Here is a 16,662-nt window from a genome sequence, read left to right as displayed (position 1 = left end):
TTTAAGCACCTTCAGTTTGGAGGCTGTCTGTTATTGTGTGCACTTTAGGACTTTACCATTTTATGTTGATGCATTATTTTGATCCTGCTATGGAAATCATTGAGTGCTTTGCTATCAGAGACACTGCAGGTATAAAACCAATTTCACTATATTTAATTAATTATTTAATATAAATTAAATAATTCAGTTGTATTTAATTATGAGCTTGCAATGGAAAGTCAGAAGCAGCAATGTGATTGGTCAGGAATGAAGAAAAAATCCTGATGAACTCATTGCATAATTCCAAAATAGTGTCCAGAAATAAATTTTTCTATCTACACTTAACCTTGCTTATGTTGCTGGATGTGGCTGGTGTGTTCTGATTAATGAAGACACATAAGATTTAACATGAGCTACTAAACCAATTGTTTTTAAATTTCTTAAGGATACATTACAGAGGCATGATCAGACAGCAAAAGTTRGAGAATAGGATTCCAATTTTCTGACAGCTCATTGATCTATTTCAGAACCTCTCACCACTGTGAGGAACTTGCTAGTTTATGACCCAACCACCAGTACTTTGAATGTTAGATGGGATCATGCAGAAGGAAGTCCTCGGCAGTACAAAGTGTTTTATGGACCTACAGCTGGAGGTGCAGAAGAAATGGTAAATTTTTCATGTGAATCTCACTAACATCTCAGATAAATTACAGCTCATGGTGCTGGTGAGAGAAATGCTGCTGATTGAAGTAGGTCTTGTTTGCCTACGCATTGGCTTTTTTTTTTTGTTCATAGCTACCCTGGAGAAAATACACAGCACCTCCATGGAAGTTTATCCCATATGTATTACGGAAATTTGCTTTAATATAGTAGACCATCAGTGATTAATTCTTAGCACAGGGATTTAATACCACACACAATCTTTTATTTCTTTATTCTTAGGGCACTGTGTGTGAATCTAAAGCTGACTTCAGGGTACAAAAAAAGTTATGAAGTTGGCAGACCTAATTTCTACYCATTTTTACTGCAAAAGAAGTCATGTGACTTTAAGCAGTCAGCTTCAATGGCATTTGTAAAAGCAGAAGAATCCACATTCTATTCTTTGAAATTATTTGATTACTAAAAATCTAAAAGAAACCTGAAAATAGGAAACCCTTGCTGCAGACTGGGAAATATTATCTCCTAATTGTGTCTTTTTTTCTATATCAGTGCAATTTAATGTGCCCATGAAATGAGTCATACTTGGATGTCATTGTTTCAATAGCTTCTAAAGTGTTACTGATGCCAAATATTCTTAAATGCTGTGGAATTTTTTTTCCTAACATGAGCTCATTATTGTCACTAGCATGTTGTAGTGTTATATAATTTTTAATTTTTAATTTAGAAGTAATATTTTAATGCTTCTGAGTTGCTAAATAGTAGTCATTGAASAGATCACTGCAGATTCTGCTACTTTTATTAGCAGAGCAGGATCTGGACCCAAAAGAGGAGAGAGCTATAAGGGATTTTATAGGAGAGCATAGAACTCGTTTGTATTAAGTATGAGACAGAACCTTCWTGAAAAGCGGTTCCAGAAGATACCATGAATGAGTTTTTTTAAGCTTCACCTTTTGTAAAGGTTATATCACATCCAATCTGAAACTGAGATATGGTGAGGGAGTAAATGAGATATAAAGAAACACGGGGTTTTTTTGCATGTTTTTGTATGTTTCTTACCTCTGCCTTTCTTTTTAAATTCGTAGACCACAGTACCAGGAAACACAAACTATGTCATCCTGAGGACTCTTGAACCCAACACACCTTACACTGTAACTGTGGTTCCAGTTTTCCCTGAGGGGGATGGTGGCCGTACCTCTGACACTGGACGCACTTGTAAGTAAAACAGTCCTTTTCAAGAGAATGTTTTTTTATGAATGGCCTCAGATCATTAGAAATTGATTTTACATAAAAAATGGAAGTTTATTTCACCCAAAGCTAAAACATGAATGCAAAAACTCTGTTTACCTGCTTGGTTATTGTTGCAGCTCTGTAAAAATCCACTTATTTCAGGTAAGCTCAGCTCCAAACTTGTGCCTACAACTATGCTTACAGTGATCTTACCGTTTACTTCACAGTATAGTAAAATTTTAGTTGTAGAGCTAGTATCAATACTGGTGAACAAGCATCAACTATTGGTGTAAATCCTTGCTAATGTCCCTACTATTTACTTAAAATTTTCCAGGAAGCTTGAGCTGCTAGTGTCAACTTGACCTCAGATGTGTTGTTTGTGGCTACTTTTCATACGTTTGATCACCAATAGGCTAACAAAAYGTTATGATCATACTTTCAATTTGCAGTACAAACTTATACTTTGCTGCCTGGTATGGGAGTTTGAAAAGACTAAAYGCTGAGATTCTTAGCTTTGTAAAATTTGGGCTAACAAAAGTAATGTGTTTATCTTGGGCTGAGGTTCTTTCCGTCTTCTTTTGAGCACTGTTGTAAATTCAAGTAGAAATGGAACTTACACAAGCAACTTTGTAAAACTTAATATAATTTATCCTTGATCTAGTGGAAAGAGGAACACCAAGAAACATTCACATTTACAATCCCACACCAAACAGCATGAATGTCCGTTGGGAACCTGCTCCAGGTCCAGTACAACAATATAGAATTAATTATGCTCCACTGACTGGCCCAAGGCCATCAGAATCTGTAAGTAATTTAGCTTTTATACTATAAGTCAAATGTGTRTAGAGAATATTGCTTCCTTCAGTGAGTGTAAAAAATAATAGTAAACTCAGGCCAAAAGTCTGCCCAGGAGAGTCTCTGATGAAAACAGTGTTTATGAGTCTAGTCCATTGTTAATAAAGGCTTAATTRGTGAAATGAAAGAAATAAGAAACAAGAAATAAGACTCTCCCATTAAAAACTGCGTACTGAATATTGTGTATCCTTTATCATATTGCAGATACAGATGAGTGAAATTAAATATTTTTTAGAGAGTCAGAGACAACAAATATTTATTAGGAATTGCTTAATTATGGAACCAGATGCCATGTTTGTGTGATTTTGCCACTAAAACATCTGCTTTGCCKGTAACATTACTGTTTAATAGGGGCTGGTGAGCAGTGAAATCTGGATATGGGTAAAAATTTGTCCTCCATGTGTGAAGTAAGAGTTCTTGGATTTGTGTAGAAATAAGTGTMGTTTTAAAGCTTCAACCATGCATGCACTCATGTACATGCAAATGTGCACCCATATTGTGCAAATAGATGTACACGTTTTTATGTAACGAAGTATAAGGACTTTTAGTGTCCTTTATATGTTAGCAAACTCTGAAGAATTTACATTTTTAGTTTCTGTTCATGAACATTTCTCCTTTTTTTCTGAACTATTTTATTGTAAAATGTAAAAAAATAACAATTCTATTTGCAGAACGAGAGCTCCTTATCCTGTTGGGTTTTTTTTTAACCTGCTACTGAATTTTTGCCAGCATTGCTTGTTTATTTTAAACTTGTGTTATTTTTCTTGGACAGTGTGCAGCATGGCCATGTTCCAAATTTTTCTATATTTCATTCAAACTGTTTTCTAGAAAGATGTGGTATAAACCAGAACTTTATTTCTATAGGTGCTTTTTGTTTCTGTTTTAGATTGTGGTACCAGGCAACACTCGTGATGTGATCCTGGAGCGCYTGACTCCTGACACTGCTTACTCAATAAGCGTTATAGCTCTGTATGCAGATGGAGARGGAAATCCAAGCCAAGCCCAGGGAAGAACATGTAAGAGGCAGTCAGTACTTGTGTTGTGAAATATATGTCTAAATTGGTGTGTGAAGATCTTAAAAAATKGGTCACAATCTCAAATAATGTAAACCATTTAGTGCTACTCTGAATTCATGCATCTGAGTTTTTCCTGCAGCAATTATAGGTCTCTGTGGCAGGGAACTTTTGCTATGCTGTCAGCTGTGGTACACGAATGAAATTAGCAATGTAATTTTCAGTTGGGAAATAAGCTTAATTTAAGTGTGTTAGATTTTAAAGGCTGTTCCTAAAGTCAAATTCCAGGTAAATAACAATTTTTCTTTTGTAAAAAACCCAACATATTAAGATGGGTAGTAGTGGTTGCCAACAGAAAAAAAAGTGGTTTTTTTATATTCTGTGTCTGACATGGTAACTGTATGTGTTGGCCTCCCCAGATATTTGKTTTTTTGCTGGAGACACCTAAACTCCAAAACCTCCTTGATACAACTTAGCTCATGGGATCTTAGTTTGCTTATGCTTAGCTTCTTTAAAATTCATGCTAGAAATAACACATACAGAACTTGCTGACAGCAACAATAAGTTATCTCTCTTTTGCTGCTTCTATGTTTTCCCTGTTAAATCCCCATATTCTTCTAAAATTTGAAGATGTGACAGGCTATGGTTATACTTGTCCGCACAAGTGTGAGAAGCAGAATGTATGCAGATGCACACTTTGTACATCTCCCTGATGTTCTCTCCCTTCCATACTGCTCCAGTTCCTCCAGTTAGGCTCTCTTCCTATTTGAGACCTTCAGGCACTGTATTATCACTGACTGAATCTCCCTGTGTGTATTTATTCAGGGTTTCAAAAAGGGCCCTTGACTTTGGCTTCAGGGYAACCTTTGAGTTGATGAGGGTGACACTGAAATAGATGTATCATGCCCCATATAACCCTCTGTATTTTCATTCTTCAGTGCCTCGCAGTGGTCCAAGGAATGTGAGAGTATTTGGTGAGACTACAAACAGCCTTTCTGTACAATGGGACCATGCTGATGGGCCAGTCCAGCAGTACAGAATCATTTATTCACCCACTGTGGGAGACCCTATCGATGAATATGTAAGTTCTGTAATTCCTTAGTAAGCACTGAGGTGTTCTCAGTTGATTCTTTAGGCTACAGAAAAATCAAGATATCTGTTCTGCATGCAATACAAATGTAATACACTTTGCAGGCTCTTTGGGTTCTTTGGTCAATGGTGTCAAGCTAAGAAGCATAGTTTGTATAAAACAGGTGGGTTTTTTCATGGAGCTGCAGAACATATATGGTTTAATGAACAAATATATGGGTAAAATAGTGTTAAATAKGTGAGTCACATATTAACCAGAAGATTCTGAAAAGATTCTGCTTCCTGGCATTTTGTTCAAATGTGATACAGTCAATAGCCATCTATTCATACTCTATTCACTATGAAGGCAGCATGCTAGGATACAGAGTAAACATAAGTCTGTGTTTTATTAATTGAAGAGAGCTGGCAGAGTCTAATAAGAAAACAATGGTTACCTTGATTCAGCATCTAAATTGCTGCTCTAAGTTTCAGTTCGAATTGTGTTTGTGTTTCATTTCCTGCAGCTTAATGGTAGCACAAATTATTCTGAAGCTTATAAAATTCACAGAGTATTTATAGCAAAGCTAAGGTCAAATCCTATAGAGGTCAATGGCAGAATTCCTGCCTACTGCCACCAGCCAAAATGACATGAATGGAGTGCTATTTAAATGCTGTTATTGCTTTTATATTATTGTATTTCACATGCTGACAGTTCACTGCTTGAAAATTCCCTACTGGAATTGTTCAGGACACACATATTTACCAACACACATATCTTTGCAGAAAAGATTGGACAATCCATAAAAACAGCAAGTCTCAAACTGAAAATTTTTATCAAATATTAACAGCAAATGCTGACTGGGATGTGCTTTTGAGATAGATACCTCAACTTGCTTCCAATAGTCTCAGTGCTTTATGRTTTCTTTATGGAGCAGTATCGCTTTTGGGATTATACCTACATTTTCCTTAGAAGGGAGCAGTAGTGTATGGTTACATAAGGAAGATGTGAAGAYTGAGGGATGCATAAATAGGGACATTTTTATATATCAAAATATTCAGAGCTTTCTTCTCAGACTAACTTGTTTCTGCCAAGAAAACAAACACATCATTTTGACTTTTACTGTTCTGTGAGGGAATGCTACTGAAATCTTGGTCAAAAACTGCAGCTTCTCCATCTGATGTGAGGGTTGGGACTGAAGAGTCAATTCGATTTATGTTTTTGTGATGGCCACAATGTTTTGTAATTCAAAATAACAAATACTGATAATTGTTTAAGGGCTACAACCCTTAAGATATCCTGGATGATTTTTTCTATGATGGACATAAAAATAAGTGTGCCAAATGTCAGAAGAAATTTTTGTTTCTAGCTATGGTCACTGCTGATCACTTACAATACTGTGAGTGTGTTTACYTCTGTTTCTTTTGTGTTCTAGACAACAGTTCCTGGGATAAGGAATAATGTGATACTGCAACCACTACAATCAGATACGCCATATAAAATTACTGTTGTCGCTGTGTACGAAGATGGAGATGGTGGACAACTGACTGGAAATGGCAGAACTGGTAATTATAGTTTTCATGTTGTTTATTCTTTTTTAAATTTAAGACATATTCCTTGATCATGTCAACATTAGTAAGGTTCCATTAAGTTAATTAAGTACTTGATGTGATTGTTACCTTGCAGAATAACAATCTTAATTTCTAGAGATTGAAAAACAGTTACTAGCCTAATTAGAATGGTTTTTTTTCTTTCTTTTTAGTTGGCCTACTCCCTCCTCAAAATATGTATATAACTGATGAATGGTATACACGTTTCAGAGTTTCCTGGGATCCTTCACCATCCCCTGTTCTTGGCTACAAAATTGTATACAAACCTGTGGGTAAGAAAACCTGTTCATTCTGAGTACACCAATTTCAGAACAGTGAGTAGCTAATGGTAGACCAGATTAGAAATCATATGTATGATCGTGTTTCTCTTAAAGGATCTATTTATTTAATGAAAATTTCAGCCTTATGATCAATATTTTATAATAAATGCAAATTATCAAATGCAGTTTTGTACAGTTAATTTCAGAGATTTATAGTTAAAACTTTGTACAGTGGCTTGGTTTGTTTTTAACCTSTTTAATACCTCTTGTCCTTCTAAGGGCATGAAGTGGTGTAAGTGAGATGAGTGCTGAACAGGTATTTAGTACTAATGTTCTATGGAACCTTTGTTTTATGTGGCCTTCAAGCAATATTCACACCCTTCTAGAAGCTGAAAACAAACATTGCACAATAGTTTGTAAAATTATGTGTGTGTTCTGTATGCAACATTGTAAYATGCTAAAATTTAAGAAATCGATATGCTTTGTTTAAGAAAAAATGAGGTTAACATTTACTGACATCTAAGAGAATAGTTSTGTAGCTCATGTAATCATGATTCTCCCTTTCTCTTAATGCTTCCTTACAAACCAAGGTTCAAATGAGCCCATGGAGGTTTTTGTGGGAGAAGTGACTTCCTACACCTTGCATAACCTGTCTCCCAGTACTACTTAYGATGTGAATGTTTATGCCCAGTATGATTCTGGAATGAGTATACCTTTGACAGATCAAGGCACTACATGTAAGTCAAAATTATTTTGTTCATGCTAGATACATACGCTGATCTGAGATAACATTGATTAAGGGAAGGTTTTGAAGGTTGGTTGCTAGAAAGCCTGAGCACCCTCTCGTAGAGAATAATTACCACCTGTCCATTATGTAGATCTTAAAGACAGTAATCTTTGAAATAGGACTGAGGATATATATTTTAGGTAATTTTTAAATAATGATATAAAATTTGCTAGTCTACTTCCTAAAATTTTGTTAAGCTATAGTTGGAGTCAATCTTTAACTGTCTCCAGGGTACTACAGAATCTAAACATATTACTAAGCCAGTCTAAGCTTTTTGCTTTTACCTAATAGGAATGTCCAGTGATTTTGATGATGGCCTTGGCCAAACTTCTAAAAATTTGCTCAGGCAAAATGGATCAAGCAACCTGACTCAGTACATTCTTTTTGTACTGCCATATATATGAGTCAGATTTTTATTTTTGACTTCTTATTTTGTAAAGAAATCGGCTTCATGTGAAAACTCATAAAATGGGCTGTTACCCAATATGGAATTTTGTGACTTTGTAAATAGCTAGATGGGAACTGTAGGGTGTAACRCAAAGAGATTTGACTAGAACTGCACTTTCTTTCTGCAAGTATTTTTGAAAATCAAGTTCCAGACCAGCACTGGTACTGTAATTTTCATTTTGGTGTGCTTTACCCATTACATACTATTTTCCAGAGAACAATTTCTATMTTTCTCTTTTCACAGTATATTTGAATGTCACTGACCTAACAAGTTACAAAGTGGGTTGGGATACTTTCTGTATCCGGTGGTCACCTCATCGGGCAGCAACTTCCTACAGACTGAAGCTAAACCCAACTGATGGTAARTACATTCTGTTTTCTGTGTTTTCTGGAACCATAAATGTCTTATGTCAGTGAAAGCACCACTTACTTGGATTGGAGGCAAGCACCAACCATAATGATACATCTGGTTGAGCTTTAAAGCTCTGAACATAGCCTGTTTTTCTTGAGTGGTGGAAAATCTGTAGAGGGAGCGCTGCTTATTGTCAAGGGAATCTACATCTCCCAGTTACCTGACTACACATTTATGCTGCAATGTTACTTTCCAGTATGCTCCAGGGTTCATAATCACCACAGAATTTTGGTCTGGAAAGGCTCTAATGTAGCAAGAATAAGACTGCTAAGAATAAGTCCCATTGGCCCAAACCTCCTCTCAAGATGTCTCTTCATTTCCACACTTATGTGTACATGTATTAGAAGGCAAGTAATAGATTCTAAAGTTCTTTCTGTTGGGCTTTTTTGGTAGGTTCCAGAGGACAGGAAATCACAATACGTGGGTCAGAAACRAGCCACTGTTTTACTGGCCTCTCACCAGACAAAGAATACAATGCTACTGTCTTTGTTCAGACCCCTAACCTTGAGGGACCTCCAGTCTCTATGAGGGAACGTACAGGTAAGTAATAGATACTGTGAACTTTAAGTTTTAGCTATGGAATTTGTCCTGTTTCAGCTGTTGAATAAATTTATTATTTAATTTCAGTCCTCAAACCTACAGAAGCACCGACTCCACCACCTACACCTCCTCCACCTCCCACGATCCCTCCAGCTCGGGATGGTATGTTTATTTCTAGAATTCAATATTTTTTATGTATTTGCTGTACTACTTCATAGTTTACTTCCATTTTACATAACTTTAAGTGGAATTAAAACTAACACAGCATTTTAGGAAAATGAAGRTAGAGACCTTTCTTAATGTGTGTTCCAGAGCTTTACTAGACTTCAGCATTTCCTGTTTAGAAAAGCAAGATGCAAACCTTTCAGAAAATATTATTGATATTCTATAGCTCTGTAGCAAGTCCATGACATTATCTGCTCTCAGAAGGCACTTTATGTTTTATGATAGCTGCTCAGAAAAAAAAGTAATTTAAAACATTTATATTTGATTCTTGAGCTCTTCCATATTTCTTGAAATTTTCTTTGACATATTTTATTGCATGTTTTTGTGTTAGTCATGTGCCAGGCTGACTGCATGGCAGTAGACATTTGCTGAATATTTGTCATTCTTGAATTTTCAAATTTTGGAGTAATATGTATTTCATGTATAATGGTTGATAAGGTTTCCTTTTCTTGTTTTTTTTTTTCAGTTTGCAGAGGTGCCAAAGCAGACATAGTATTTTTGACTGATGCTTCCTGGAGTATTGGTGATGATAATTTCAACAAAGTAGTGAAATTTGTTTTTAATACAGTAGGAGCCTTTGATTTGATCAATCCTGCTGGAATCCAGGTAAGTCTGTTATTTCCATTGGGAACATTTTTGAGGGAAATTGAAGATGAAGCTGAATTACTACTTTATTTCAGAATGCTGTAATTTTTTTGTGTTAGATTGTTGTACAGCACATGTATGTGGGTGTGCATGTCTATTATTTATTAAATATGTTGGCCATTTTGTAAATGCAAGGAATGTAAATACAAAATTCAGTCTATTTTGAGATGTTAATATTCTGAAATACAGAAGTTAATAGTATGTGGGAATCCTTCAGGTAGAGAAACTGGGATAATGTATAGTCAATTTTATATTTTCATTTATTTTTGTAAGGCATCAACAGCTGGCACACTGCTTAGTTCTTATGTCCTAGGTTTTGTCTGTGTCRTATCAGAAATCTGTTTTGGGGACATTCTGACTTTTGATTGAGGGTCACTTTTTAATGTCTCAGTGTAAAAAATGAGTCTTATACATGCAGGGTCCAGCTGGCTTACCATTGCTGAGCTCCCTAGAATCCCACTGCATTAAATAGGCAGGAACCCTTTGAAAGAGGCACTTGCAGAAACCTTTTCATGCTATGATAGTATGGGTCTACTCCACAGTGGTCATAGTAAAAATATGTGAAGGTCCTCTTAATGAGTTAGTGCATTTTTAGAGAGTAAACAGTAACAGATAATGAGAAATAGGCTTTCAGGGATCCTGGGCCAATATAATTATGTCAAAGTTATTTCTGTCAGGCTTCTCACCACAAACATTACACTGTTATCAGTTTTCTTCCACTTGTTGGAAGCTGGATGAAATCACTGTCTAGGTTCCCATARCCATTTCTCTTTCACTAGCTGAAATGAGTGACATGAGGTCTGAGAGAATTGCTTACATGGTATTTCTGGAGCACTGCAGAGACCTGCAGGTGCAATGCATTTTCTTTGCTAAGAAGGCTGAAATCTGTTTGTGGTTTTGAGGTTTTGATTCCCCACCTTTAACTCTCTAGACTTTTAAAGGAAAAACTCTTCAAATTCACTCTGTCTCAGACACTCTTTATCATCCTTGGCTCTAATCTATACTGGGTAGTTTTCCTTTCCATTTGTTTTTTGTTTAATATTCTTTTTCTTCCTRATATTCCAGGCCCCCAGCCTGGAAATAGAGAAGAAAATATAGGTGACAGACACATTTAAATGCTAGTATTTAGCAAAGTAATGAAGTCACATACCTCTTGAGATGCAGCAATCTCAGGTTTTGAGTTAGATATTAACAATTTTAAAAGGGGAATTTACCACAATAAATGTGAATATATACATACAGAAAGATTTCTATTTAACATTAAAATAGTATGCAAAAAATAAAATGCAATTTTGCAGARTATTAAAAGGGGCAAAAAAAATTCAAGATTAAAATGATTGTGTTAAAGTGATTGTATTTCAGTATTTAAGGAAAGAGAGTACATAGTTATATATGTACCTAACTTTATTGTCATTCTATTGACAAATTGTTTTTTATTCCTAATAAACAGCTGGAAAAGGTTTAGTAGATACTGTACATCTGATCAGAAGTAGTGATTAGGCATATATACCTCACCCTAGTAATAACAATAATTTAATCATATTAATTTAAGTCCATATTACATTTTCTRCACAGAACAAAAAGAAAGAAACAAGGACAGCAGGAAAGACAAAAGAGTTGCACRAATGTTACTGTTGTGTCTATGTATAAAAATAAATTATTAGCATACCAAAGTACATGTTAAGAGTTGGTCTGAATATGGAGACATGAACTGAACATTGTGATGTATTCCATTTCAGGTTTCATTTGTGCAGTACAGTGATGAGGCAAAATCTGAATTTAAACTGAATACATTTGATGACAAAGCCCAGGCCCTGGGAGCTCTTCAGAATATTCAGTACAGAGGAGGAAACACAAGGACAGGTAATTCTGGGCTGTAATTATATTTCTGTCAGATAAAATATTTTCAGAAACTGCCTAATTATCCTAATATTGCATGGATGAAGAAGTAGATTTTTCTGTTGTGCTTTAGCTCTGTGGCTGTTGCCCTTATGAGCTAAAAGAATTTTTCTCCTGTGAATAATATGGATGATTCTTTGCTTGTTGCACACTTTACAGGCAAAGCCCTTACATTTATCAAAGAAAAGGTTTTGACYTGGGAGAGTGGCATGAGGCGAGGCGTTCCCAAGGTACTTGTTGTTGTCACAGATGGTCGGTCTCAGGATGAGGTGAGGAAAGCAGCAACGATCATACAGCACTCTGGTAAGCAATTCTCAGTACGTGGCTGTTTTGTTTCTCCATTGCTTCAATTATCTGGGAATCATTTACTCATCCTTTATGGACTCAGAAATGTATTCTGAGAATTTGGTAAAACCTCAAATCTCTTCACAGCATTTGTGATCTCTGGACCCAGACTTAYCCATTTTCTTTCTTAAGCGTTCTCTCTGGGGAAGGATGTGGTTTCCCAAAGCTTTCAAGTAAATCTTCTTGCATGCCATTTCAAAGATGMGGCATTTGGTTACTTCTTTCTCTTCTTGGTATGTGGACTCCAGGGATCATTGGGAAGTGTACTCCATTCTAGTGCTTATTACTTAATGGGACTKATTTGCTGAGATTTATGTTTTATCTGGTATAAACCAGTGGATCTCAAGTTAAAGTAACTGCTTTTGAAAGAGCTGGGTCTGAATGGACTCCTTTATTGCCTTTTGAGCAAAGAAGCAGTGCACTTCCTCCTCAGATTTGATGATTGTGAGTGCAGTAATCTGTTCCTGTCYCAGCACTCTGCATTTTGCATTTCAGTGTGTGAACCACATAGTCCTGATCTCTGAGCAGGGACATATTGTACTTCCTATGGGAATCACATGCATGTCAACTACAAGCAGTCGTCTTCTCTGTTTCCGTAATCTGAAGGAACTACCTCTGTCTAAGTGGTTTCTAGAGTCTCCCAGGACAATATGCTTCAGTGCTTAACTACCCTACTAGTAGGAGACCTTTGTCTTGCATTTCGCTTAAGTCTTTCTTCAGGTTAGTGAAATTGTAGTCTTAATTTACCTAGTTAACCAGGAAAGAGGTAGATCACTGTTCACTGAAACAGGTATTTGAAACSTGCTGTCATCTCCTCTTCCTGTCTTCTATTTTCTAAAGTAAGCAAATCTATTTTCTTARATCTCGTGTTGATCATGTTTTCCAAATCTCTTATCATTTTTATCCTCTTCTCTACTGCTTTGTTTTCTACACATGTCAAAGCGTGCTCAAAGCTGGGCAGAGTATTTCAGCCAAAGTTTCTCCAAAACTGACTGTAGGGGAATAATTATCTTTTTTTTTTTTTTTTTTTTTTTTTTTTTTTGGTGGGGGGAAGGGAAAAAAAAAGGAATAAAAGTTGATACTTTTACCATTTGGAATAAATGTGAAATCCACTTTCACCCTCCAAGTGGCTTTTCCAATGTCTGTGTAGTTTCTTGTCAAGGAAATTTACACCTGATTGAATTATAATCTGATTATTCTTATTTGACTTAAGACATCCAACAACTAAATGTCCAGTCTAAGTTCATCATGTAGGGTGCTTTTGTGACTGGTCAAGAGACTGGTCTGTACAGTTCTTGGCCACAGAACAGATGTATGAGACTGTAGAGTTAAGAGAATTGTACATTTTGTGATGAAGAGTGAGGGGATTATGTAGCCAAAGCTGCATGAGACTGGATAATGCACAACAAAAATCAATGAAAGAGGAGAAWGTTCTGACTGGAAGATGCGAAAACCAGTCTAAAACCTTCTAAGATTTGAAAGGGTGAAAAGATGTCCAGAATGTGTGCTCACAGGTAGATCCTTACAAGTCAGTGGTTTGTGCAATATTGCCATGAAAAATGGTGATGTATGTTTACTACATTTCAAGTAACAAGTGTTATTTTTACAGGCTTCAGTGTCTTTGTGGTTGGTGTGGCTGATGTAGATTACAATGAACTGGCCAAGATTGCCAGCAAGCCCAGTGAGCGTCATGTATTTATTGTTGATGACTTTGATGCCTTTGAAAAGATTCAAGACAACCTCGTCACCTTTGTGTGTGAGACAGCTACCTCAAGTGAGTAGAAGACATTGGGATGAYCAGTTCCCTCGACCTGCTGGCCRCTCTTCCTGATGYACCCAGAATACCATTAGCCYCACTGGYTGCAGGGGCACTGCCAGCTCATAGTCAGCCTGTTATCCACCAAAGCTCCTGTGTTCTTCCCAGCAGGACTGCTCCCTAGTAGGTCAGCCCCCAGCCTGAAATTTGGGTCATTTCTCTCCACATACAGGACTACGCTTGCCTTTCTTGAGCCTCATTAGGTCCCTTCTACATGGTGCTGCCCTTCAGGCATGCCTGCTCCATTGTGGGTCTCTCGTGGGATGACAAATCCTGCCAGCAAACCTGTTCCATTGTGGGCTCCTCGCTCCACGGTGCCATGGATCCTGCCAGCAACCTGCTCTAGTGTGGGCTTCCCACAGTGTCATGGCCTCCTTCAGACAGGCTGTGCCATGGGGTCCTCCAGGGGCTACAGGTGGATATCTGCTCCTCTGTGGACTTCCACAGGCTTCAGGGTCACAGCCAGTCTTCACTACAGGGAAGAGCAGGAATGCAGTGGAATTTGACTGACAGTTGGTTCTCTCACATATTTTCACTCCCCTGTCCAGCTGCAGATTGTTGTGCCATTCCAACACACACAACCCCACACCCTACCCTCCACCCCTTGTTAAATCGGGTATCCCCCAGTCACTACCACCATTGCTGATGGGCTCAGCCTTGGCCAGCAGCAGGTCCATCTTGGAACCAGATGGAATGACCCTGCTGGACACAGGGGAAGCTTCTGGCAGCTTCTCACAGRAATCACCCTTGTAGCTCCCCCATTACCAAAACCTTGCCACACAAACCCAATACAAGTTGCCCTCTTATTTAAGGTACATSAGAAGAAATGTTCATATTAAAAAGTTAGATTTCATAATAACTGGACATAGTTTTAGGTAGCAAGTTACTTTTTAAAATTTTGAAGTATTGTATTTTATGTAATCTCATCTTGTATTCCAAAATATATATTCCAAAGTATAACAAGAATATAAGTAACTGACAACATTAGGAAGGAATAGAATGATGGCTAATCATTCACATGGCTAATGTGAACTGCAGGGCACAACAGGTCTCTTATTTACCACTGGAATAAGGGTGCTAAAGATGTACAGCTATAGTGTGKGATGCTGTTTTAAAATTATCTAAATAAAACTCAGTTGTTTACTCAAGTGAAATCCTTCTATGGCAAAAATAAGAAATTCTCAAGCCTGTCATGTGCAACTGTGTGCTCCCTAACTGCCTCATCTGCTGGCTTCTGAGGAGCCACATAAATATGCAGTTATTTCTTGTGAATCTGACAACTATTATGCAGCTTGACTCATGCCTTAAATATTCATGGAAAGACTGTGTCGTTGTCTTCCTTTTTTATTACGAGTTATACTCTTAAAATATTTGGGGTTCATTTGTTATTCCATACAATTTGTCAGAATAGAAATACCCTACTAAAAGTGACAAGYAAAGATTTTGATGTTACATCTACCACAGCTCAGAACRTGGTATGACAAATGTAASCAAAATTGTGTYATAATTAATAATAGCACRGACTTCTTAGTAATAAAACTTTCTRAAGTATGCATAGGTTCATGTCCTKTTAGGCTTARTAGTTTTGAATTATATGTTGTTTGATGTCTTTCAGCTTGTCCTCTTATTTACTTGGAGGGATACACTTCACCTGGTGAGTAACAAKCAAATATTTTGGTATAGGTTCATTTKTGTCATTTACAGCTCTACAGTATTTCTGGTTTTTATTTTCTYTCCGGACTTAAAGGTTTCAAGATGCTGGAATCCTATAACCTAACAGAGAAACACTTTGCTTCTGTACAAGGCGTTTCACTGGAATCAGGCTCTTTCCCAAGCTATGTAGCATATARACTGCACAAAAATGCCTTAATCAGCCAACCAATACGGTAAGTAAACCTGAAGACCCTTATTTAGACCAGATGATGAAGCATTAACAGAGTTTATAGATGAYAGCATTTGTGTCGTATGGAAGGTTCATTAATTTAATGTTCTTTTTGCTGAGCTTCAAGAAATATACTCCGAAACACGTCTATCATTGTTTTTATTAAATACTAATCTTTTTCTTCCACTGCAGTCACAGTTCACTATTAATCTAGTTGCTTATTTTTCTTTGAGATGATGCTTCTTAACCACTCAAGTTGCATAGAATCCACAGTTTATACTTAGGCAATTGAATAAGACCCTCCTTAGTCCGATGAATTCCACATTGCTGAACAGAAATTATTTCAATATGGAGGGATTAGCATCACTTTTTTCAGAAGCATCATTCTTWCAGTAGGCAGCACATTGATGCCATTGATTTAGGGTAGTTTCTCCTCTATTTGACTTGCCTTATTTGGCAAATGGAGCAGAGCTTTCAAGGGCCTGTGGTCTTAGAGCTTGGTTATGTATGGATAATAGATGGTCATCCTTGCCAACATTTTTTTCTGAAGAAAAAAAGACTTAGCAGTTAGTTTTACTAAGAGTAGAACCTTTCGCTCTCTCTTTTTTTTTTTTCCTTTGCATTTGTTTCTTTCCCATCKATTTAAGAAAGTTTCAGAAAAGGTTATTCTGGGCCAGAGGAGATGCCTAAAAATAGCCTATTGTTCCTATAAATTTAAGGAAATTTAGCCTTCTTTTCAGAGAAGCCTTTGAAATCTTCCCAGATTGGGTAAACATCAGACCAAACACAGGAGCTGAGGTCTATGAAGAAATAATTTCTTTTTGCCAGGCTTCTGAGATCATAACTCTAAAAGGGGAGGAATTRAGGATTTTTGAGATCATTGACGTGCTGTTAACACTTATGGGGATAATAGTTCTCTGAAAGCCTGCATTTTTGAAATCTAGAAAAATACAGATAATCCCAGTTTTGCAACTCTTACATTAGGATAGATAAT

At 36.8% G+C, this 16,662-nt stretch overlaps 1 protein-coding gene across 5 annotated transcripts in view; it reads left to right on the top strand.

Annotated features, from left to right (window-relative positions):
• Nucleotides 1-16,662, top strand: part of COL12A1 (collagen type XII alpha 1 chain) — a 96,782-nt gene that overhangs the window by 53,843 nt on the left and 26,277 nt on the right. For all 5 annotated transcript variants that reach the window (XM_057369149.1, XM_057369141.1, XM_057369175.1 and 2 more), the window contains 17 exons: nt 507-646; nt 1,722-1,851; nt 2,528-2,670; nt 3,608-3,737; nt 4,673-4,815; nt 6,236-6,365; nt 6,563-6,682; nt 7,261-7,407; nt 8,149-8,265; nt 8,710-8,856; nt 8,944-9,018; nt 9,548-9,687; nt 11,466-11,589; nt 11,785-11,928; nt 13,580-13,744; nt 15,402-15,440; nt 15,534-15,672. In XM_057369149.1, the coding sequence (XP_057225132.1) occupies nt 507-646; nt 1,722-1,851; nt 2,528-2,670; nt 3,608-3,737; nt 4,673-4,815; nt 6,236-6,365; nt 6,563-6,682; nt 7,261-7,407; nt 8,149-8,265; nt 8,710-8,856; nt 8,944-9,018; nt 9,548-9,687; nt 11,466-11,589; nt 11,785-11,928; nt 13,580-13,744; nt 15,402-15,440; nt 15,534-15,672 (2,173 nt within the window). The remainder of the gene's footprint in view (nt 1-506; nt 647-1,721; nt 1,852-2,527; nt 2,671-3,607; nt 3,738-4,672; nt 4,816-6,235; nt 6,366-6,562; nt 6,683-7,260; nt 7,408-8,148; nt 8,266-8,709; nt 8,857-8,943; nt 9,019-9,547; nt 9,688-11,465; nt 11,590-11,784; nt 11,929-13,579; nt 13,745-15,401; nt 15,441-15,533; nt 15,673-16,662) is intronic.

Source organism: Malurus melanocephalus, unplaced genomic scaffold (assembly GCF_030028575.1).
Source record: "Malurus melanocephalus ecotype Western Australia unplaced genomic scaffold, MMel_1.1 scaffold_4, whole genome shotgun sequence".
NCBI classification, from domain to species: domain Eukaryota; kingdom Metazoa; phylum Chordata; class Aves; order Passeriformes; family Maluridae; genus Malurus; species Malurus melanocephalus.
This window is presented reverse-complemented; position numbering and strand designations above follow the sequence as displayed.